The 22,586-nt window shown below is 38.7% G+C and overlaps 1 protein-coding gene across 1 annotated transcript in view; it reads left to right on the plus strand.

The window, feature by feature from the left end:
• PRKDC (protein kinase, DNA-activated, catalytic subunit) overlaps positions 1-22,586 on the plus strand; it is an 83,083-nt gene that overhangs the window by 56,950 nt on the left and 3,547 nt on the right. The window contains exons 63-83 of the mRNA XM_008927770.4: positions 2,573-2,781; positions 3,242-3,380; positions 3,961-4,149; positions 4,660-4,884; positions 5,500-5,608; positions 6,254-6,365; positions 7,883-8,072; positions 9,180-9,354; positions 9,442-9,632; positions 10,593-10,773; positions 11,289-11,449; positions 12,823-13,034; positions 13,686-13,773; positions 14,500-14,643; positions 18,022-18,226; positions 18,767-18,834; positions 19,105-19,325; positions 19,616-19,708; positions 21,587-21,676; positions 22,148-22,219; positions 22,305-22,506. Coding sequence (XP_008926018.1) covers positions 2,573-2,781; positions 3,242-3,380; positions 3,961-4,149; positions 4,660-4,884; positions 5,500-5,608; positions 6,254-6,365; positions 7,883-8,072; positions 9,180-9,354; positions 9,442-9,632; positions 10,593-10,773; positions 11,289-11,449; positions 12,823-13,034; positions 13,686-13,773; positions 14,500-14,643; positions 18,022-18,226; positions 18,767-18,834; positions 19,105-19,325; positions 19,616-19,708; positions 21,587-21,676; positions 22,148-22,219; positions 22,305-22,506 — 3,276 coding nt within the window. The remainder of the gene's footprint in view (positions 1-2,572; positions 2,782-3,241; positions 3,381-3,960; positions 4,150-4,659; positions 4,885-5,499; positions 5,609-6,253; positions 6,366-7,882; positions 8,073-9,179; positions 9,355-9,441; positions 9,633-10,592; positions 10,774-11,288; positions 11,450-12,822; positions 13,035-13,685; positions 13,774-14,499; positions 14,644-18,021; positions 18,227-18,766; positions 18,835-19,104; positions 19,326-19,615; positions 19,709-21,586; positions 21,677-22,147; positions 22,220-22,304; positions 22,507-22,586) is intronic.

The raw sequence follows: 22,586 nt of genomic DNA on the forward strand, positions 1-22,586 counted from the left end.
TTTTTTTCTGTGCAGCTGCATAAAAGGTCAAATGCTATGGGGATTTTTCTGGGCTGTCTTGGTATGTTTTGAGCCAGCGTCTCACAATAGCAGTCTGTTAATATTCCCTCTTGACACTGCGTTTGTTGGTTCTCTGTCTTGATGATCTTATTTGTGTTGAATTATGCTGTCTATTAGACCCTATTAATAACACTGTTGCATTAGGCTAGTTTTTTTTCTGAAAAGTCATAGAATGAAGACTCAAAAATAGGTGAGTTCAAAAATTCATCAAAAATATGAGCAATAAGAGCATCTCATTGCCGTCCTCATCAATAACAAAAGAAGAACAGCATGAAGGCAAGCCTCAGCCTGTGAATTTGAGTGTCCTGCATAACAGTGAGAGGGAGTCTTTTCCTCAGTAAGGAATAGAATTCATATTGATCAAGAGAGCGAGCTGCAAGAATGTGAGCAAGAGCACAAGTGTGTCAAGGCTATCATTTGGCCCACAAAGAAAGACTGTCCTAGTGGCTTGGACATTTGAAAATACAAATATATACTGTTTCCTGTATGCCAACAGTGTAATGAATACTGGCTGGTTTCAGAAAGGCTTCTACTTCACTGCTTTTTCCTTCTGGCTGTTCGACTTTTTAGTCTTCTCCAGGTTCACATTCCATCAGGAGAATAACTTGGTGGTAAAAAGAGCTGGGTTTGTCTACACATATGATCTTAAAATTGATTTTGAAGCTCTGGAATTCACTTTCAGGACAGATTAAGAACCAGCTGAAATACTAAAAGAGTTTAACTCCATGACAAATGTTTATGTAGCCTTTATAGAGATACTTGGCCTCTGAAGATCATATAATTGCCTTGTAAATATTTTAGCTGTCAGGCCAACTTCGATGCCATTCACCCTGATCTTTGAACATGTGGTGCAAGGAAAGACAAAGCATGTTGCATATGGAGCAGAGAGTATTCCCTCTGCTTTAAGATAAGTGATCAGATAGTCACCAAAGTGCAGTAAATAGAAAGATAACTCCTTTGATGTGGGACAATGTCTATAAATTTTGAGTTTGGGAGGGTATTTATTCTTTGGACATACCGTTATATTTGCATGGTTCTTACACTTTTTCCTATGCTAAGAGAAAGGGCTTAGCAAAGTTGGTTTTAAGTTTTCAGATTGTGCAGTTGACACTGTGTTCTTGACATAGCCCCTAAATTCTGGCAGTCAGGGGATGCGTGCCTCTACACAGGAGTGTCGTGGGCTTGTGTGCAGCTAATTGAAATTGCCTGAATCGTAGGTGAAATATATATGCTAACTCCTCTTTGGGGTCTGTGCAGCTAATTGAAATTGCCTGAATAGTAGATGAAATATATATGCTAACTCCTCTTTGGGATCTGCCTGGTCTGTAACTCAGGAAGTCACAAGAAACTGTGGTTTTTTCTTTTTTTTTATTGAGTACAAATTTGTTCGTGTGAGAGTCTCAACTATACAAATTGTGTCAAGAATCTACTTATGCCAGGTGCCTATTCTGTAGGTTTTGTGGTTGTCATTTATCAAAGAAGTGTAGCCTAGTTATTCTCAGTCTCCTGAGAATGTTGCAATTTCCAAATATTGTTTTCCTTTCACATAGTATTCTTGAACGTGCTATGTTGCAAGAATCAAACTTTAATTTTTGTTCTAAAACTTGGTTCTATTTCTTGTAATGAAAGTTATACTCCCTCTCTTCCGTGTTGTGGATTTTTTTCTTCCTGTTTGTTTAAGATATTATTGCAACTTTACATTATTAAGTGGAGAAAAAAAAAAGAAAAAACCCAACTCTGGCTTTAATAACACACTACTTTCTCGATATTTTATGTGTATTTAGAATAGTGATTTAAGTGATTTTAAAAAAACTTCAAGTAAACAAAAATGTTTATCTCTGAAAATGAGGTTAGTCTGTAGTTGGACTAATGTTAAATACAATAAAGATGTGCTAGAAATATTGTCATACCTTTAAATCAGGCGGGAGTAAATGAGTACAGTACTCTATGAGTCTAACAGGAAGCTGTGATATGCTAAAACTGGCTAAGTGTGTGGATAGAAAGCCTCCAGCTCAGAGAAGACAGTGTGGTTAATCGTGCCTTTGGCTTATGGCAGGAATGCACCACTGAGTATGTTAAGTGAAACACAGCTGCTGTGTAGCAGGCACAGTCCTGCCAACAAATAGAGGGAAAAATTCAGGCTGTCAATGTGTCCATCTTCCTCTCCCCCGCTTTCCTTGTGATTCTGTCCAGAGAGTTTCAGAATCACAGAATATTCTGAGTTGGAAGAGACCCAAAGGGATCATCTAGTCCAACTCTTAAGTGAATGGCCTGTAGTTGTCCCATGTCCTGGAGGTAAAGTATATGGGGTTATTCTGTCCTGTTCTCTGTCCAAAGAGCAACAGCACAGAAGGGAAAGATTTTCCAGAGTTGGGAACTTCTGGAGATCTAATGGCTTATTTCTAAAGCTTGCACTATAAGAAAAGGGATACCAAATAAGTGATCTGTAAAAGGTCACAATCAGTATAGTTTTACACCAAATAGACACCTGTTGTTTTGTTTTATTTTACAGGAAATGAGTTACCAGCACAGAGCACTACTAGAACTGGATTCAGCTAATGTGAGCACAAGCTGCCTTGCAAGTTTGCAGCAGCCTGTGGGCATCCTCCTTCTGGAGCGTGCCCTGACGGCTCTGTCCGCTGCGGAGGAGCCCCCATCCAAACGGATGCGCGGAAGGACAGAGCTTCCCCCAGATGTGATCAGATGGATTGAACTTGCTAAGTAAATTCTTGTTTGAGACAAGTTATTCCCATTCAGATTTGCCTTTTGAAGAACTCTGCCTTTATGGCTTATGTGATTTCTTTTTTAGTCTCAGTAGCCCAACTTTTTTAGAATTAGATATGCTTTTAATTTCTTTTCAGTTAATTACTATTTTTCAGTGAGAGCAGTTACACTTAACAGCTGTGCACTCTGATGATTCTATCAGACTGCTGAAAAACATCTTGTTCATAGCTTTTCAGCTGCAGGAGTTTCCACAGTTCAGATATTAACCTACAAGGTGAAGTTTATGTAGTTAAGTATATATTTCAGATCTTATATAACAAATTATCTTTTTAAAATTTTCTTTCACCACCTAGTAGTATTACAGCTTATTAAATTATTATTTTTTCAAATAGCTTCTGTTTGCATTGTTACACATCTGTTCAGCTAATTAAAAGATTTCTCTCTTCAATTTTACTAGGCTCTACCGATCTCTTGGGGATTATGATGTCCTTCGTGGCATTTTCAGTGGTAAGATTGGGACTAAGGAAATAACACAGAAAGCATTGTTGGCAGAAGCAAGGAGTGATTATGCTGAAGCAGCTCGATGTTACGATGAGGTAAAATGACAGCAAGATTCTTTTGTTTCATGAATCTCTCATGACTTAAAACTAATAAACCACAATTAAACATTTTGAGAAGCAACATATATTGTTTAAAATGTCCTTGTGCTTTATTTGATTAGTGGTTCAGTCTGTAAAGATATTGGGAACAGATGAGCAGTCACAACAGAGCAGTACACATGATGCTTTTCTAAGTGTTTGTTACAAAGCTGCACATGTGCAATTATCTAGGCAGACAAGTAAAACACCATGGGCAAACTACAACCCCAAGAGAGCAAATTGCATGTGTTCATGGCATGAGTTATAGTGGGTAAAAAGGAAGGAGCGTCTCTAACCTTCTTTTAAAGTGTTCACTCTTTAAAAAAAGCAGGTTTACTAAAGACATCTACCTGAAAATGATTTATTTATGAATATTGACAATCTTGAATTTTCTTCATCTAATGCTGGTGTCGCACTCAGGTAAATGGATAGATATTTTTGAGACAATGAATTACAGTTAAGTTCCTGGTGACTTAGAATTGAAACAAGTGCCAGAATCCTGTTAAGAACCCTTTTTCCCTACAAATTCATTCCCTAGGCACTCTCTAAAGAAGACTGGCAAGATGGAGAGCCAGCAGAAGCGGAGAAGGACTTCTGGGAACTTGCATCTCTGGAATGCTATGACCACTTAACAGATTGGAAGGCTCTGGAGTATTGTGCTACTGTTAATATCGACAGTGGAAAACCTCCAGACCTAAGCAAAACATGGAATGATCCATTTTTCCAGGTTTTTATAAGTCACTTCATTGATACTGCACCATTTTTTATCTCTGCAGGAATGTCTGACGGAACTGAGATTGCGGGTGAAAATCAGCTGCATTATATGGGTTACTCTAGTATGGAAATTAGCAGAGAGTCTGATACATGAAAATAATTGAAGCAGTTACTTTTAATTTTATCTCGAGTCTGTGGCTGATTATGTACAACCAGCTTTATAATCACCTTTTTGTTTTGGCAGTCTTTTTGTTGCATTTTTTGCTTTTATTTGTTTCCTTTTTTAAGAGTTACCAAACACTGATTTTGAAACTAGTAGAAACTAGTTGTTTGCTAACAACTTCTTGAGCTATCAGAAAAGGCTGCTGTGATTTGTTAGCAGATGGAAATTTATCTAAAGAAAAAACATTTAAGAAAACCATTCAAAATATTTTTGTATTTATTTGATCTGCCGCTGATAACATAAAAATTGATCATTTAATGTTCCATTCCTGGAAATAAGGACTGTATTTTCACCTTGTAGGAGACATATCTACCCTATATAATACGCAGTAAGTTGAAGTTACTGCTCAGTGGGGAAAATGACCAGACTTTGCTAACATTTATTGATGAGGCAATGAAGACGGAACAGAAGAAAGCCATTCTAGAAATGCATCACAGCCAAGAACTTAGTCTCCTTTACATCCTGCAAGATGATTTTGACAGAGCCAAATATTATATTAGCAATGGAATGCAGATCTTCATGCAGGTAGCAGTCTCTTCTATCTCTGGTATGATTTTTCTGTGTAAACTCCTGGAACAATTAAAGTGTTGTTGCTGTTGCTGCTGCTAGATTATACTCTCAAGAGAAACAGTTGCTCAAGTAGAATGACATCTAGGTGCCTTCCATGTCATATGACAGAACTTCTTTTGATTCATGACAGATTAGTGAGCCAGTGGAGTGTGTCTTACCATTTTAATTTGTTTTGTTTTGCTGATTTCATCTTTTAGACTTTTTCAGAATAATTGTTTGTGCAGATAATAAACATTTTATTTCATTCATCTTTTCAGAAGACTCCTGTCCCCAGAACAAACTTGCAAAGAGAGTACTGCAATCAAAAGTTACAAGTTTTGTTCATTACCAAGTTTTAATTAGACTGTAGAGCTTTGATAAAACCTAGGATAGGAATTGCAGCTAGAATATGCCTCTACACTTGTGTAAAGCAGAGTTGCTCTCTGATTACAGGCTATTAAATTACTTCTAAGAGGTTGGGTTCTAAAGCATAATATATAGCAGCATCAGATCAATAGTTTGTAGAGCCTGAATAGAACCATGTTGTAAATTCTGTCTATGAAGTCTTTCATTATCTCCCTCTCTTTGCAGAGCTATTCCAGTATTGATTCTCTGTTATATCAAAGTCGAATGACCAAACTGCAGTCTGTACAAGCTTTGACAGAAATACAGGATTTCATCAATTTTATGACTAAGAGAAGTAAAGATTGTTTTTTTCTCAAGCGATTTTCCTTTCATTGTGTTAAATAGTCACGATTTTCTGAACTTTGAATGTCTGAACTCCTGTTTGAAAAAGGATAAGTCTGGAATTACTTCTTATTGTCTTCTTGACAGTAAGAACTGTGCAGTTCTGTAAGATAGGCTTGAAGATAATTCTGTATTCTATTGCATAGTTTTATTAGCATAGCTCTTGTGATAAGAGTAATTTTAAACTAAATTTTTTTTTGTTGGAGTAACTTTTAGCAGAGATAAAAGATGGATGTGGTAAATAAGTTATAGCTACTGAGGTAGGCATGAAGTACAAATTTATGCACATAAACCAAATTATATATTAAATTTAGTTAACAGTTCCACTACATTCCAGCATGTTCCTTTGTGGAAAGGAACCTACCCAGTGGTAATTCCCAATGACAGTTGACAGTGTTATCCTTATTGTATCTCCTGTGCTCCAGCAATAAACAAAAGCAATATGATCACTAAGTAGTGTATTTAGTGCAAGCCCAGAAATGCAAGTGGATTGTTTAATTGCAGTTTTCTGGTTTGGATGTTAGACTATGTTTTGTTTAGCCCTTTTTCATGCTGTTTGGCTTTAGATGCATCTGAAGTGTTCTGAATTGATTTCTAGGTAACTTAGCTTCAGAGGCTTCCCTTAAGAGACTTCTCCGAATTTGGACAAGCAGATATCCAGATGCTAAAATGGATCCTATGAACATCTGGGATGATATCATTACGAATCGGTAAAACTGCATTCTTGGGTTAGCTTAAGTTCTGTCTGCCTGCTGAGTTCCGAGAAGTGCTTTTTCTAGTGCTGCTTGTTTTCATAGTAGAGCGAGGGGGTTGGTCCAGTATATTACTCTTTTTTTCCAAGCATTTTAATACCTTTATCAGTATAACTGGGGGGGTTCTGTGACTGACTTGTAGTGAGGAGCAAAAGGAGGTTGAGAAATGGCCAGGGAATAAACCATGTTTTTATAGGGAAAGACAGACGTTAGTTTAGGCATTTTCTTGCATTGGTGACAACATGCACTGTGCAAGCTAACCCACTTCAGCAGCCCTTAAACATACCCATTTGTAATTGAGTAGATTAGCAGCATTTAGCTCAATGAAACACTACGCAAAAGGCCAGTCTGTTATCAATAAAAATACTTGCCTATTCTATTTTGCAACTAAAAAATAGTTGCCAAATGAGGGAGCATACAAAATAAGCCCTGTCACTGTCAGTACTTCACCTGTGCTCTATCTGGAGTCTTCTGCTGTGCAACTGTTGCTTGAAAGAAAAGAGACTCTCTGGAGGCTCCTTTGGATTAGCTCCAAAGAAGCTGGAATGCTTTTTCAAATTTGAAAGTTTTCTGTCCTTACTGTGGTGTCTGTCTTCATCTTAATTCATTCTTCCAGTGCAAATCTAGATTAATTCTTCTTTCCTGGGCAACAACTTCTTCCACACCTCTGATACATACTGTGCTCTGTAGTTTATTTTATTATCTCTTGGTATCAGGAAAGCGTGGCTACAGAAGAGCTTCTTGCAGTTCAGTATTAGACAGAACACATGACATAACTTACTTCTTCACTAAGTCTCAAACGTTTATGGCGTGAAGGACTGTCAGGGTCTTAAACATTTTATATGCTTTTAGAAAACCTTTATCTCGTCTTGAATTAGTAACAAAGAATGTGCCAAGTGCCGCTTCAGACTGTAGTGCTGTCCTCTGCTTCGAGTAACAGTCTACATAATGAGATGTGCTATTAAATTAGATAGGACTAGTTGTGGAATGAAGAGGATTCAGCATTCATTCATGGCAACTCACTTTCAAAAGCTGAATATGGTTGCTGGTCTTTTCTACAACACAGATTTCAGTGGTGGCATGTTTGTGATATACATTTGAATAGCAGGTAGACATAAAATACAGCCTGACACGTTCACTGAATAATTGAGACTCCTTTTTGTTTGCACCTCTGTCAAGTTGGAATGTGAGTTATGGCTTGGTGAACTTAGGGATTGTAGCTATGATTTTAAAGGAAGTAACTAACAAAAAATCCCACTTCGTTGTGGACATTTTCTAATATTAATCTTGTCAGTTCTGTCCCTGGTTACAAGTCTCCAGACTCTGAGGACTGTGTTTAGCACTTGCCAAAGGTGATCACTATAGCTTGCCATTTTTCCTTAGCTTTGTTTATTGCTAGGCAGATCAACACTTTTGAACATTCATTTCCCTGAATGTATACCAGAGTGACTTGTACCCCTGTTGTCGTTGTGCAGGTGTTTCTTTCTGGACAAGCTGCAGGAGAAACTTCCCTCTTATCAGGCCAATGATAGTATGGAGGTGGATGAAGAATACAGTGCTGGTGACCAAATGGAAGTGGATCAACAGGGTGAAGATATTTACTCAATGATTAAAAGCTGCAAATTTAATATGAAAATGAAGATGATAGAAAGTGCCAGGAAACAGGTGACTGTACTGTCTGTTAGCTTTCAGTTTGGTGAGAAAATATACAGAAACTACAGCTAGAAAAGCCTTTTAGGTGGTCTTGGGCACCCTTTTGCCAGGGGTCTTTTGTCTTTTTGACCCTACTGTCCAGGACATTTTGAAAGCTTAAGAAATTCACTTCCATAGTGAAAGAAAACAAATGGATAAATGTTAATTACAAAATTGATGATAATTTGTCATTACTGGAGATGTGCCTGAAGGCCCCTTTGATCCACAGATGGTTTCTGGCACTCTGAAGGGCAGATAAATAAAGTATCTGAAATACTTCAGTCTTTAATGTAAGGGATGCTTGCAACCAAACATTAGGCTTTCTCATTTACGAATAATCTCTTCTGTACAAGAAAACAAATTAAGTTCTGATTGAATCAGTATAATTTACTTCAATCAGCAATGCTGAAGTTCTTTTTTTTTTCACAGTTTTCATTAATGCTGTTAGTTAACACTTAGATAAAGTAAAGCTAAGTGACTTTAAAATTTTGATTTGGATCTGACTGTTGAAATGACTGCAACATAGCGTCTTTGATGATGGGCCCATGGTGTTTCAAGCTTGAGATAAGATGAATAATATTTGAGTTGAGGTCTCTCCTCTTCTGAGTTGCTGCAGAAATCTGCAGTCATTGACAAGAGTTTATTTTAAGCAATGTGATAAGCAAATATAATATAGCACTGTTGTGTTGACTCTACACTCTTGAAGGAGTAAGTGAAAAATAATGTTTCCTTTAATGTTACTTACATGAAACTTTTCATCAAAACACAAACATAAGTGATCTTTTTCATGGTGTTATAAACCAAGTTACATTTCCCATATGTGTTTGTACTGCAGAGCAATTAATGCCTGTTTAGTCATGCAGCTGAAATTATTTTTTCAGTTTGTTAAAACTCTGTTCTTCTCTTTTCAAATTTATCCACACAAATATGTTTTTGAATATGAGACTTGTCAAGCAGTGGACATCTCTTTGTCTTACTATAACTTTACTTAAATCTCGTCATCCCTTAGTTGGGTTGCAGACCGGTTTTAGTTCCTCTGCAGATATTTTGTCTGAAAATTCTGTCTTATTCTGAATACAGAACAGCTTTGCAGTTGCCACGAAGCTTCTGAAAGACCTACGCAAGGAAGCCAAAACGAGGGAAGACTGGCTGGTGAGGTGGAATTACGCTTATTGCCGCTTTATGCATAGTAGCAGCCGGAACCTGAGCTCTCCAGAACGCGTGCTCTCAGTGCTAAAGACCATCTCCCTGCTTGGTAACAGCCTTCTCTTTGCTTCACGCTGCTTATTATACAAAGCTGCTTTGTTGTCCAGTTACCAACTTTGTTTTTGAATTCCAACAGAAGATACCAAATCTGACTATCTTAGCAAGAACATAAGGGCCTTACGAAACCAGAATCTTCTTCTGGGCACTACCTATCACATCATGGCCAATGCTCTTATTCAGAATCCAAGATGTCTTGAGCAAATTGAGGAAGAAAAGGCTGAGAAGATATCACTAATATCTGGAGAAAGTCTTGAGAATCCTGAAAAGGTAAATGAGAGGAGAAAATCTTTCCGTTTTTTCAGTATCGTAATTACTACTTCAAATTACTGCTTCAGTAGGTAGTGATGGGTATGGGTAGATAAAGAGCATGTGAAACCTGTCTGCTATTAGCAGAGGTTTGTCCAGCAACACCAGCTAAAGAAAAAAGAAAAATAAAAAAGCTGTGGTTGCTAGGTTTTTCCTGGTTTTTGCTCTCCTCAAGTTGCACCAGGGGAGGTTCAGGTTGGACATTAGAAAGTTTTTTTTTTTACTGATGAAAGAGTGGTTAGGCCTTGGAATAAGTTGCCCAGGGAGGTAGTGGAGTCACTGTCTCTGGAAGCATCCAAGAGGCATCTGGATGGGGATATGGTTTAGGGGTTGATTATGTTGGTGCTGGGTTCACAGTTGAACAGATCATCTTGAAGGTATCTTCCAACCTTGATTCTGTAAAGAATCTTGTCAATTCCCAAGATTGCATAAGCTACATTAGAAATGTATCAGTATTACTGTGTTTATAACAGGGAAAAAGACATGAGATTCATAATAGTTTGATGCATTCTTTTTTAACACAAATTCCAAGTGTAGCTGTTATGCAGATGTTGCAGATATGTCTTAATAGGAAAAAAACCCCAAAGTTTTATTTTGTTTTCTGTTAACTGTTTCCAAAAACTCCAGTAACATTAATTTTTTTTCAGTTATAAAAATTCCACTTAACATGTCCAAAGACTAATTCAAATTAAAAGTGTGGTTTGTTTATTTCCATTGAAAATTGTGGACTTTAAAGTTCTGTAAATTACTGCTAGAAATAACACCCTTATTTTTTCCCCTTTTATCAGCTGCTTAAAACATCTTAGAACAGTTAAAGTGTTATCTACTGAAGACTTACAATGAGGCTCCAGTTTCAGAGAGAGAGTTGTTCAGTGCTACTTGTTAATGTGTGTTTTTTTTGCTCTTGTGATTGAATTTCAGGTATTGGCAGGTCTGAACAAGAAGGCTTTTCAGTGTTTCAGCTATGCTGTGAGGAAGTCTGAAGAGGAGTTGCAGTCCCACTCTGTGGAACACGTAGATGTGGTGGGAGTTATCGATGCTTATATGACACTGATCGGTTTCTGTGACCAGTATCTGCGTAGGGAAGAAGAAGGCTCGCTTGGTTAGTCAGGGTTTTTACTAAGCTTGTGAGGTGTATTTATCTGTGATACCGGAGCTTTCGTGATACCCAGAAGTTCTACCCAGGCAACACAGCTTGAATTTAGATGGAACAGTTTGTCCTCCAATCCAGCAGTATTTATATTCCTTTTTTCACCTCTGCTACTGCTGCTACCTTTGGTACTAGTGAATCACTTGTAGTCTCCCTCTCACTTGTGAGAGATGTATCATATCCAGCAGATGCTTCCCGTGTTCCTTCCCAGACCACAGCAGCCTTGTATTTAAAGCAGGCAAGATACCAGCAGTGATGCATCTTCCTGATAAAGCTAATCCTTTCAGTCCCCAAGTACATGTGTTGCAGATGTGTGCAGTTCAAACAGATGGGAAGGAGAACAAAGTGAAAATACAAAATACACTTAAAAAAGAAACTCGAACTGCAAAGATGAATGTTTCAGATGATCAAACACATGGAACAAGTGATGGTGTTTCTGATAATTCTTGTTTAATGTCTCTTGGCAGAAAGTAACACTGTGGATCTGCAGCAATTCCCAGCTATTATGGTGGAGAAAATGATAAAAGCTTTAAAACTGAATTCCAGAGAAGCCAGGCTGAGATTTCCTAGACTGCTACAAATAATTGAAAGATATCCAGCAGAGACATTGGGTCTAGTGACACGAGAGGTTAGTTGCTTCCATTTTTCTGGCAGCAAATGTTGCTATAAATCAAATTTAAAAGGTGGGGGTGGAGTTTGGATGGATAGAGAGGTTAGACTGGTAAGTTTTGCTTCAGGTAAATCAGATAAAATTTATCCCGTCATTGTTCCTTGTCTTTTCTCTAACTTCCTGAGTCTGATTCATATGGAGAGAAACTTTTTTCTTAAAAGTTAAACTTTTTATCATTATCCTGATTCCAAATGTTAATTTGAGAGTTGCTGGAGAAAAACTATGGTGTGTTTTGCCTTTTTTTTTCCTTTGGAAGAATCTAAATGGGCTGACAAAGGTGGTTAGAGTTAGGGTGAGGAATGTGTCTAATTCCTGAGTTTCTTGCATGCAGAAAGCCAGCAGCATTTCCAGACTCCTTCCATGTCTGCCACCTTTCTTCATCCTTCACTTCAAAGGTTACTACAGCTTTGCCATCCTTTGTATTTCCCACTTCCTTTGTTCCTTCCTTCCTCCTACAACCTGTCCCTCCATTGCCATTCCATGGCAGGATATCATGAGCCTTCCCTTCTGTCATGGGACAGATAAGCTGAGACCTTCTCCCTTCCCTGTGACTCATGCCTGTTCCTGCCTTGACCTGCCTGCCTTTTCAAGCCTGTGTCATTGTGCTCACAGAGCAGCAGGGCCTGTCAGAGGAAGAACTCGAGTGAGACAGAAACAGGAATTAGTTATCCCAAGGAACTGAGAAAGTAGCAGAAGTGGGTGAGGTGTACAAGGTGTGGCTACAGTTAAACAGTGGTGGTTCAAACAGCACCTGACAACTGATCCAGTTGAAAAATCTCACCCAGAAAGGGAGTTCACCAGGCATTTATTTATCCTATCGCCTGTCTTTCTGTGATATAAATACTGGCAATCTGATCTTAAATTCTATTAGAGATTTTTAAAGTTTAATGAAGGACAAAACTGTGGTAGGAGCTGCAGTGTTTCCCTTCCTGGCGTTTTTTACTCAAATCAAGACTTCAGTCCAATGGTGTTTGAGCTGAATTCCTTCAGATTTTTGAGTTGCTTGTATGGGATAATCAAAAATTATTATATTACATCCAGACAGAAAAGCCACAAGTTTGAGTGTAAAACCTTATACTTATCAAACAAGCTGCAAATCTTTATAACGGAAAACCTATTAAGCAGCAGTGGTGGTGCTAGTAGTAGTAGCAGTAATAATAATGATTAAATTTGTGCTTTGTTGAGGAATGTTTTGAGCAACCTGATTGACATTCGCTGTTACCTTTCCATGCGTTTCCCTGTCAGGCTGTGGCATGAAGCAGTTTTGCTTGCTATGTTTGGTATTTTCAAGGAGGACCAAAGTTGAAAGCAGCGTGTCTGTGTTTTTGCAGCTTTCTTCAGTTCCCTGTTGGCAGTTCATTGGTTGGATTAGCCAGATGATGGCACTACTTGACAAGGATGAAGCAGTAGCCGTACAACATACTGTTGAGGAGATTGCAAACACCTATCCCCAGGCAATCGTCTACCCTTTCATGATCAGCAGTGAAAGTTACTGCTTCAAAGATACTGCAACTGGTTGTAAGAACAAGGAGTTTGTAGAAAGGTGAATTTGCATTTGGAGTAGCTCTTTTGTATGTTTTTTATTCAGGAGTGTACACCTAAGCAAACTCTTTTCTTTAGCGAGCATAAGGGTAGTCCTATGCACACTAAGTTTTCATTTAAAGGCACAGAGAAATGCAGTACATCAGTTCTATCAGTGTTAGACATACTCAGCTTGGGGGCCTGCATACTTTATGAAGTGTTGGGTCCCCCCCAGTCTGTGGGAAGTTAGAATTTTTCCAAAGGTGTCTTTTTGCCTATTTTTTTTTCAAATCTGAAATTCTTTTACTTAAAATAGAAGATAAAGTCTTGTGCTTCACAGACAGTATCACCCTTCAATAATTGTCACAACAGGATGTGTAGTCTGGTTAGTGCCTGTTTCTGTTTCAAGCATGCTTTCCACTTACCCACCAAAATCCTATTTTCATAGTGGGACACTTAATTAAAAAATAGGGAGTTGTGTGGCATGTTCACTCAACACATAAACAGTCATGCAGCCAAAGAGAGAATTCTGAGAGCATTGTACCTACCTACACATAAATTATTGTACCAGATTCTTGTGTATAGCAGACAGTCTAGATCATTGCTTATCTGCAAGCTAGGTGATGATGGTAGTTCCTGTTGTGTTGTAATGCATTTTTTTCTTCTTTTAAAGGATTAAGAATAAGTTGGATAGAGGAGGAGTCGTTCAAGATTTTGTTCGCTCGCTGGAGCAGCTCTCTAATCCTGTAATGCTTTTTAAGGTAAAGTGTATTTTTTTTATTTCTCCCCTTCCCCTTCATTCCTCACCCTCTTTAGAAGGGTTTAGAAGAGCTAGTGCTGAGCAGAGCCTGACACAGTTCAGTTGACACCACAGCCACAGGAAGTGGTTCAACCCAGAATCAACTCATCATGATGATGTTGGGGTGCTGTCAGCAGCTTTCACTGGCAATGGTCTCCCTCCCTTGTGCCAACTGGCTGTTCTGCACTACCCTTTTTCAGCTTTCTCCTTTGGGGTCTATGCCCTGTCCCACAATCAGTCTTCCTTAATTGTTCTGAAACCATTACAGAAATATGATTTGTGGCCATCTCTATAATTTTGGACTACTTGTGTTTGACCACTTGTGTTCTTATGCCCTTTTCCTACTCCCTGCTGGGCATTCTTGTTTATGTTCTGACCCTTTATCCAAAGGATTCTTGTCTTGTGTTTGGTAGTCCTGGCCCCCTAGAGGCCTTCTTAGTTTGTGGTAGAGACTATGGTAGTAAACATAATTATCCTAATAAAATAAAAGCATTTTATCAAGACAAAGAATGCAAGGGAAATATTTCCATAGTCTTTGGATTGCTCTTTTGGTTCTCAAAAGAAAGACACATAATAATGATGGACTTATTAGTAAGTACAGTAACCCCAGTGCAATCTGAGTGGCTTGCTGAAGACCAAGGGTCACTAAAACTCTTCTCAGTACTCATCTTTTTCCTTCTGTTTGCAGGATTGGGTTGAGGATGTCAAAAATGAGTTGGCAAAAGCTCAGAGAAACAAAAAGAAGCTTAAGGAAATGTATGAAGGAATGTACAAGAATTTGGGAAATTTGGAGGCTCCTGGCCTTGGATTGCTGAGGAAAAGGTTTATTCAGGTTTGTGTGATTGCTGAGTAGTGTTGGCATCATGTACTTTTTTAGAAGACGTTAGAAGATCAAAAGAGGGAACCAGATCACAGATTTTACAGGTGCTGCAGGACTTGATGAGACTTGATCAAGTCAGGAGTACAGGACTGGGATTTCTTTGCTAGAAGCCATGGACTTAACATAGTTCAGTTTCCACTTCTGACTGCCCTGCAGGGCTAAATGTTCCCTCTTACTCAGCTTCTGCCTCTTCTGTCCTACATGCTGCCAGGTTCATAGGACCTGAGCCTCTCTGATCATCCGTGGGAATCTGGCCTTGTTTTTTATTCCCTGCTGCCAAAAATTTATGAGCACCTTAGGGAGTTTTGCTATATTATGCTACTCAAATTTGCTGCTGATACTAAGTTACTTAGGGTAAGTAATACAGAAGAGTTACAACTATGAAGAATTACAGAAAGGACTTTACAAAATTGTCTGACTTCTAAAATAGTGAAAATTAGTGTAGAAAATGAAGTGATACATGTGGCAAAAAGCCATAATTACCCTAGTTTCATATATAAATTCTTCAGGTTTGAGCTGACTATTGCAATTCAAGAACAAAATCTTGGTTTGTGATAGTTCTTTAAAAACATCAGATGTGCATACTCAAGGGCAGTCAAGAAAGAAAAGTGACTGTCATTATTAAGAATAGAGAATTAAACATGGATTTATACATTGGCATAGCAATGACTGACTCTTGCTTCTTGAACACTGTAGTCCTCATCTGCATTTCTTAACACAGATACAATAAAATTGGATGAGGTTCAGAGTGGCAAGAATAATCAGAGGTACAGAGTAACCTCTGTACAAGCCACTTTAGCATTCCTCCAATTGCAAAAGACACAATGATTCCAGATGCAATAAAGCTCTTAACATCATTCCCAACACCAGTGGTGCTAGGTTGACTGAGGGTTGGACTTGATGAACTGAAAGGTCTTTTCCAACCTTAACAATTCCATGATTCTATCAGGAGTGCCAAGCATGAAGTAAATATTCTATGGAAGTGGCAGGTTCAAAACAGTGAGAGGTGTTTCCTCATTCATTACACACTTGAGTGCTGAACTCTTGCTGCAGGGTGTTATGGATGCTTTCATGGGTTCAAATAGCAAGTAGGCAACAGCCCAGGAGGGGGAAAATGCTTTGGGAGCTTTTACATACAAATGCACACTTGTGGGTCCAGAAATCCCTGAGCTGCAAATTGCTGGAGGCCAGGAGAGTGATACTCCTGTAGAAAGAGCACCCCAACTGTATGCTTGTACTATATGTGCATAGCCCTGTGGCCAGGGCTGGGTGGATCCAGCTCTCTCCCGTGTGGCCATTCTTATGTCACATTAGCATTAGATAAACTAACCTGGGTGTCTCTAGGGAGATTCCTTCCCCATGAGCAGGGAAAGGTGGAGGATGAGAGTGAGGTGGAGTTGGGAGGAGGTGAGGTGATACAGCAGTAGAAAGAGCAATTGGGAGTTTAGGGGCACACTAGCCCTTTGAATCTGTTGCTGTGAGATAAGCTGGGTCTTTGATGATAATGACTTTAAACTTAAGAATAGGGGAAAAGAATGTGCAGGATGTGCTGCTGTCAGGGGTGGGGATAGAGAGAGGGCAGCAGCTCTATGTTGAGCTATCTCTACAGGGTACAAGCACAGCAAGGGGCCTAGCAGGCATGAGCACAAAGGCTGACTTAAACCAAAACAGTCTCTGGCTCTTTAAAAAGCTGAAATGTACGGTATTAGAGGATGCTGCAAGCAGTGGTGTGCTGTGGGAGAGAAGTGCAAGGGAGGTGCTGGAGAAGGGTAGCAGAGTTGTTCCCCTCTGTTAAAGGGAAGAGAGAGCAGCATTCCCACAGACAGCAACCGCAGAAGAGGGTCAGGGTGATGGTGCGCAGACTCTGAATTCATTGCTCTCCTGATGCATTATTATGAAGAAACAAAGTGTACTACGAGAATAACTGTATCATTTTTAACATCCTCTTGTTTCCTCTTGACTGACACATAAAATTACTCTGCTGTGTGGAGTACTTCAGGCTCGTAATCTTCATGTCTATGATTTATGTATAATTTCAGTTGTAACTAAACAATAACAATCTTGGTTTTTTTAATATGAAATTCCAGTCATGCATAAATTAAACACTGATGATGGATTGTATTAATTAAAATACAGTGTTAAGGCCATGGACTATTTGCTGCCTTGGATTTTAAAAGAAGTCAAAGAACAGAACAGAGAAAGCAATCAGGTGTTCATGTGGAAATAGATTTAGTAATAAAGATGTTGTTGACTGTAGTAGTCTCTTCAGAAGGATGATGGGTTTTGTATTTTCATTTACTTCAGTGAAAGAACTGTGTCCTTCATAGTTTGGGAGAAAAATGATCAGGTATTTTAAAAAACAAGTGAGCTTACATATCTTTCCAAGCCATTAATGCCAGGTCTAAGAGGGAACATCTGGTTTTTCTAAACCTTCAGTGTGAACACAAGGATTCAGTTAACTACTTGTAGATAATACTTTGTTTATTAAATGGCTCAGTGTGAAATGTCTTTGCACTTTATCAAGATATTTAAAATACTTTAAAATATGGTTCTATGCACTTTATGTCCAAATTATTGCAAAGCAGATCATTAATAATAAATCTGATAGTAAATAAAACATTCAAACATTTCATAGAATGGTTTGGGTTGGAAGGTACCTTAAAGATCATCTAATTCCATGCCCCCTGCCTGCCATTCACTAGACCAGGTTGCTCAGAGCTCCATCCAGCCTGGCCTTGCACACTTCTAGGGATGGGGCATTCACAACTTCTCCGAACAAACCTGTTCCAGTGTCTCACCACCCTCACAGTGAAGAGTTTCCTCCTAATATCTAATCTAAACCTTCCCTCTTTCAGTTTAAAGCCATTGCCCCTTATCCTGTCATTGCATGCCCTTGTAAAAACTCCCTCTCCAGTTTTCTTGTGGGTCCTCTTTAGGTATTTTATATTAATGTTCACTAGTTGATCCTAAATTTTTGTAGGCAGTTGAAGTACATGTATTAAGTTTAATGAGCAGCATTATTAGTATGGTCCATCAGAATCCAACTGCAGCTAGAAGAGGTAAAAAGCGATAAGCTTCTAGTTTTGACATGATGTTACTGAGTTGATAAAATATAGATATTTCTGTTGATGGTAGTTGGTGGTTCTACCAAACAGGCAGTGAAAAGGTTCTGTCAAACTAGAAATAACAGAGAATAAAAGAACTGGAGTGGAAGGACTATTGATATATTTCAGAACCTCAGATGAAGCTGTGTGTTTAATAGGAAGGTACTCTTTTGATGTTCTCATGTAGTGTCTAGCACTGTGTAAACTTCCTATAAATGATTCATAGGCTTTTGGGAAGGACTTCGACCATCATTTTGGCAGAGGGGGTTCACAACTGTTGGATATGAAGACTAGTGACTTTGATGCGATTGCAACTTCTCTCCTCTCAAAAATGTACAAAACCCATAAAGAACCTGGAAACCTGAAAGAATGTTCACCGTGGATGAGTGACTTCAAAGCTGAGTTCTTGAGGAATGAATTAGAGGTTCCTGGTACGTTCCCCTTCAGTGTCGATGGTGAACTGTCCCTCACAAGAAAGTTGCGACTCTTGAGCTCTACTCCTTATGTTGACTATAAGGCCCTTCTTTCTGGCCTTATGCCTTATCTGGCCTTATCTGAAATAGCTCAGTTCACTCTCTTAAATCTGTTCTTAAGCTGTGGTCCTGAGTTTTAAAATTGTATCTAAAATTGTAGCTCTTGTCTAAGAACTTAGTATTCTAAAGGCTTAACTCGAGAAGATCCGATATATGAATCTAATATATGTTTAAATCTAGTTCAGAAAAGGTTGTGCCCTCTAAAACTATTAAGAGCTGCAATTCTAACAGCTAAATGAGGAAAAAATATTAGTTATTCACAGATAAAATCATACTATGTATATGTTGGATTTTTATACATTTTTAAATATTCATAGTTATCATTATATGAATTTGACAAAATATTTGTGTGTTCTGTTCTTATACACACTTTAAAATAGAAATAAAAAACAGTTTATGTAATTTTACTCTAACATTTTTTCTCCACTATCACTGCAGGTCAATACGACGGAAAAGGGAAACCACTACCAGAGTACCATGCAAAAATCTCCGGATTTGATGAACGGGTGTGTTTTTAAGACTGAGTCAAAATCCTGTGTGGTACAAATCTGTGTTCGTATTCCATTTGGAGAATGTGACAGTAGCGGGGTCCCTGCTTGTGAATTCATCTTGCAGCACATAAAGGAAGGTCTATAAGTGGGCAGTGTTTTTCTAGTAGTAGTTGAGTGACTTGATGATGTCATCTAGGAATGACCGATATGCTTGATTTCAGTGATGATTCTGTAAAACCAATTCTTCTATCACAAATATTTTGCTTTTTCCTGTCTTTTTCCAAGATAAGTGTAATGGAATCCTTGAGGAAGCCAAAACGTATAACAATCCGAGGCAGCGATGAGCAGGAGTATCCTTTTCTTGTCAAAGGCGGTGAAGACCTGCGGCAAGACCAACGTATCGAGCAGCTGTTTGATGTAATGAACATTATCCTTTCCCAAGATGCTGCATGTAGCCAAAGAAATATGCAGTTAAAAACTTACCAGGTCATCCCCATGACAACAAGGTAGGCCTTTATGCTGAAGGGACAGAAATCCTTATGTTAACGTATATTACTGTTGGGATGTTTGAAAGTGAGATTTTTGTTTGCCAGATTCAGGTTCAGAGTGTTTTCTGTCTTGGATTAATTTATTTTTTTTTCCTTTTCCTTTTAAACAACATTGAAATTGCTTTGTCTGGAAACTGTTTTTCAGAGTATATTTAAATTGGTAGCTTTTAACCTTCTTTTAGCAGGTGCTAGAACATGGTGTTCTTCTTTGAGCTGTTTGTTCACATCTCTGACTTGTTTTGTTCTAGACTGGGACTCATCAAGTGGCTGGAAAATACTTGTACCTTAAAAGAATTCCTGAAAAATAGCATGTCTGAAGAGGAAGATATCAGTTATAACAGGTGATGCTTGGTTTAGCTGTCTGCTCTAATAGAGACGACTACTAATGGGTTTTTGGATAACTGACAGTCTTTGTGGCAGCATTTTCTTTTTTTTTTTTTTTAATTAAATAATGAAATAAAAGCACCTATGAGCAAGGAGGCAGTTTGTACTTCCTGACCCAAATTAGTAATTGGCAACTGCTTGTTTAATGAGTGCCATTGTACCTGGAATATCCTCCACCCAACTTGTTTAAACAAGAAGCTTATAATTATAATCATGTGTGACGTCATTATCATCACCATTTCCTTATCAGCAGATTGATTTTACAAGCCAAGGATTTTGAGCTCTTGATTTGATCAGGCAGGAAATGGACTTAGGTCAGTGGGGGGCAGGGGAAGGGAGCAGAGACAGAGCAATTCAGAACCTGGGTTCAGCAGTGAGTCAGTGGTGTGGGGGGGTGCAAATTGGCAGCAAATGCACAAAACACAACTGTAAAAGAGCACTCTCTCTGACTTTATACAAATGCTGGGTTTGAATAAATTATGTTACTTTCTTATGATTGTAATTGGAGGTTGAATATTTGTAAAATTGATTTAATTCTAGCATTTCAGCCTGTTTCTGTCCTGGAATTTAGAAATGTGGTTTAACTTACAAACGTTGTTCTCAGTTGCATAATCTCTGAGTTTGTCGAAGTGTTGTTGTCACCGTTTATTTTTACTACTTAACGTTTATGGGGCAGGCTGGAGGAACTTCCAGCGTGGAGGTTGGACTCCAAAGAGTCTTTATTTCTACAGTTATTTGATTTGTGAGCAGTTTAGTTTCTTCGTTGCTGCTGCCGGGTTCACTTTTGTGAACAGCAGTGGTGTTATGTTGATCTCAGTTCACCGACTGGGAAAGTGGAGAGGACTCACATGGGACCATCTCATGAAGGGAGGACATTTCTAATATGGAAGATCAGTGTCTTTCTAAAAATAGGTCATGATTTATAAAAACAAAAAAAGATTTATTGTTGTATGAAGTCTTTAAATATTTTCCCATGTATTATTCAGTCAAGAGAAATAAGACATTTTATGTTGAGCTATGTTTAAATGAGAGCACTCGCAAAGGAAAATCCTGATGCATTTTCTGGCAATATTTTGGTTGAGGTAGGGGGAACAACTTTCTGAAGTTTTGAAGTCCTTTTCTTTGTCCCCAAGTGTTGGGCTATGCAGTCTATAAATGACAAATGCTTCTTAAATGGAAAGAATTTCTCTATCTCAAAACATGCTTTGGAAGGAAGAGAGAAGACGGGTGCTCTGCTAAGTTGCTGCCTCTCTGGAATAGAAGTTTAATGTCTGATGTACTTAGTTAAGATGGGAGAAAGTTATTCTATAAGCAGTGCAACTAATGAATACTGGCTTCTTATGGATTAATACCCTAAGTTCAAGCCCCCATTCCTCCCTCTTGTACACAGTGAGGAGATAAACTGCCTTCCTGCATTTCGTACCATTTTGAATGGACAAGCAGTAGCGTGTACATAACGCCTCTCAAGTGGCTATGAGACTGTTAAAAATATCTTTTCCTCCCTGGAGGAATCATTTTGGGTCTTTCTTCTCAAGGCAGCATCTAATTTTCACGGTCCTTATTGACAAATTAGCAGCTTTGAGGTGTCTGATCTTCCATCAGATATGACTGAAGTCTGTTCAAAGCTGGGGGAAAGGAGATGGATGCATATTCACTGACTGCTTAAGCTTAATTTCTGGAGCAAGGTTAAAATTAATGTAGACTGTAGCTTCCCGACTCTTCCTTTGCATAAAAATCTCATGGGTCAGAGCAGCACACAGCCTGCAGATATTCCAGTACAGAGTGGTAAGATCATCAAGGAATCATCAGTGCTTTTTTTCTTTTTTTGTTCCTAGCAAAAAAGGACCTCGTGCTACCTATTCTGAGTGGCTGTCCAAGATGGGTGGGAAAGCACAAGGCATCTCTCGATACCATGCTATGTACAGGTAGGATTTAAAAGAGGACTGCATGTAAAATAACAGAAGCTAGAGTGTGCACACACACAGAGTTGTAGAAATTCCGGGAAAAAACATTGTCTGTGTTATAATATGATGGCTAGATTTGATTTTTGCTCATTTTACTGCTCTGTCTTATTGGAGATGCTCTGCAGGAGGAGGTTAGAACTGCCAAAAATCCCACCAGAGTACAGGAATGCTTCCAGAAGCTTGCTCACTTCCTTAAGAAGGTGTCTTGAAGCAGATGCTGCTCTTCAACTTTATTTTCTAGGTGTCTTGTTCCTAATTATGCAGTGAGGTAGGCTGCCTCAGAGCCCAAGCATCTGCTCAAGTTGGACAGAGAAAATCCCTATGATTCACCAGGAACAGAAGAATATTTGATGATTTCGGTCCCGACTTAACATTTCACATGCAGTGGGCTGTTATTTCTGTGGCTAACATTATTCCTTCATTTATTTGCAGTAATGCAAGCCGTAGAGAAGCAGTTATGTCTTTCAAAAGCAGGGAAAGCAGTGTTCCAGAAGACCTGCTGCGGTAGGTGCACTGTCAGTGACTGCACGGTTTGAAACGAATGTTTGGTGTTTATCTGTGTTCAACAAGCGAGTTCTGTTTCATTCAGGCGAGCCTTTGTGAAAATGAGCACATCTCCTGAAGCCTTCCTGTCCCTGAGGTCCCATTTTGCCAGCTCCCATGCACTGATGTGCATCAGCCACTGGATACTTGGTATTGGAGACAGACATCTGTCCAACTTCATGATTAACAAGGAGACAGGTGGCATGGTGGGAATAGACTTTGGATATGCATTTGGTGCGGCCACACAGGTATTTGTTTTCTAATTAATTTGTTACAGCTCTTGCATTTATTCTGTGCATTTGTACGTGTATTCTCAGTACTAAATTTG

The sequence above is a fragment of the Manacus vitellinus genome, unplaced genomic scaffold, assembly GCF_001715985.3.
Source record: "Manacus vitellinus isolate BGI_N305 unplaced genomic scaffold, ASM171598v3 scaffold_1_pilon, whole genome shotgun sequence".
Classification (NCBI taxonomy): Eukaryota; Metazoa; Chordata; class Aves; order Passeriformes; family Pipridae; genus Manacus; species Manacus vitellinus.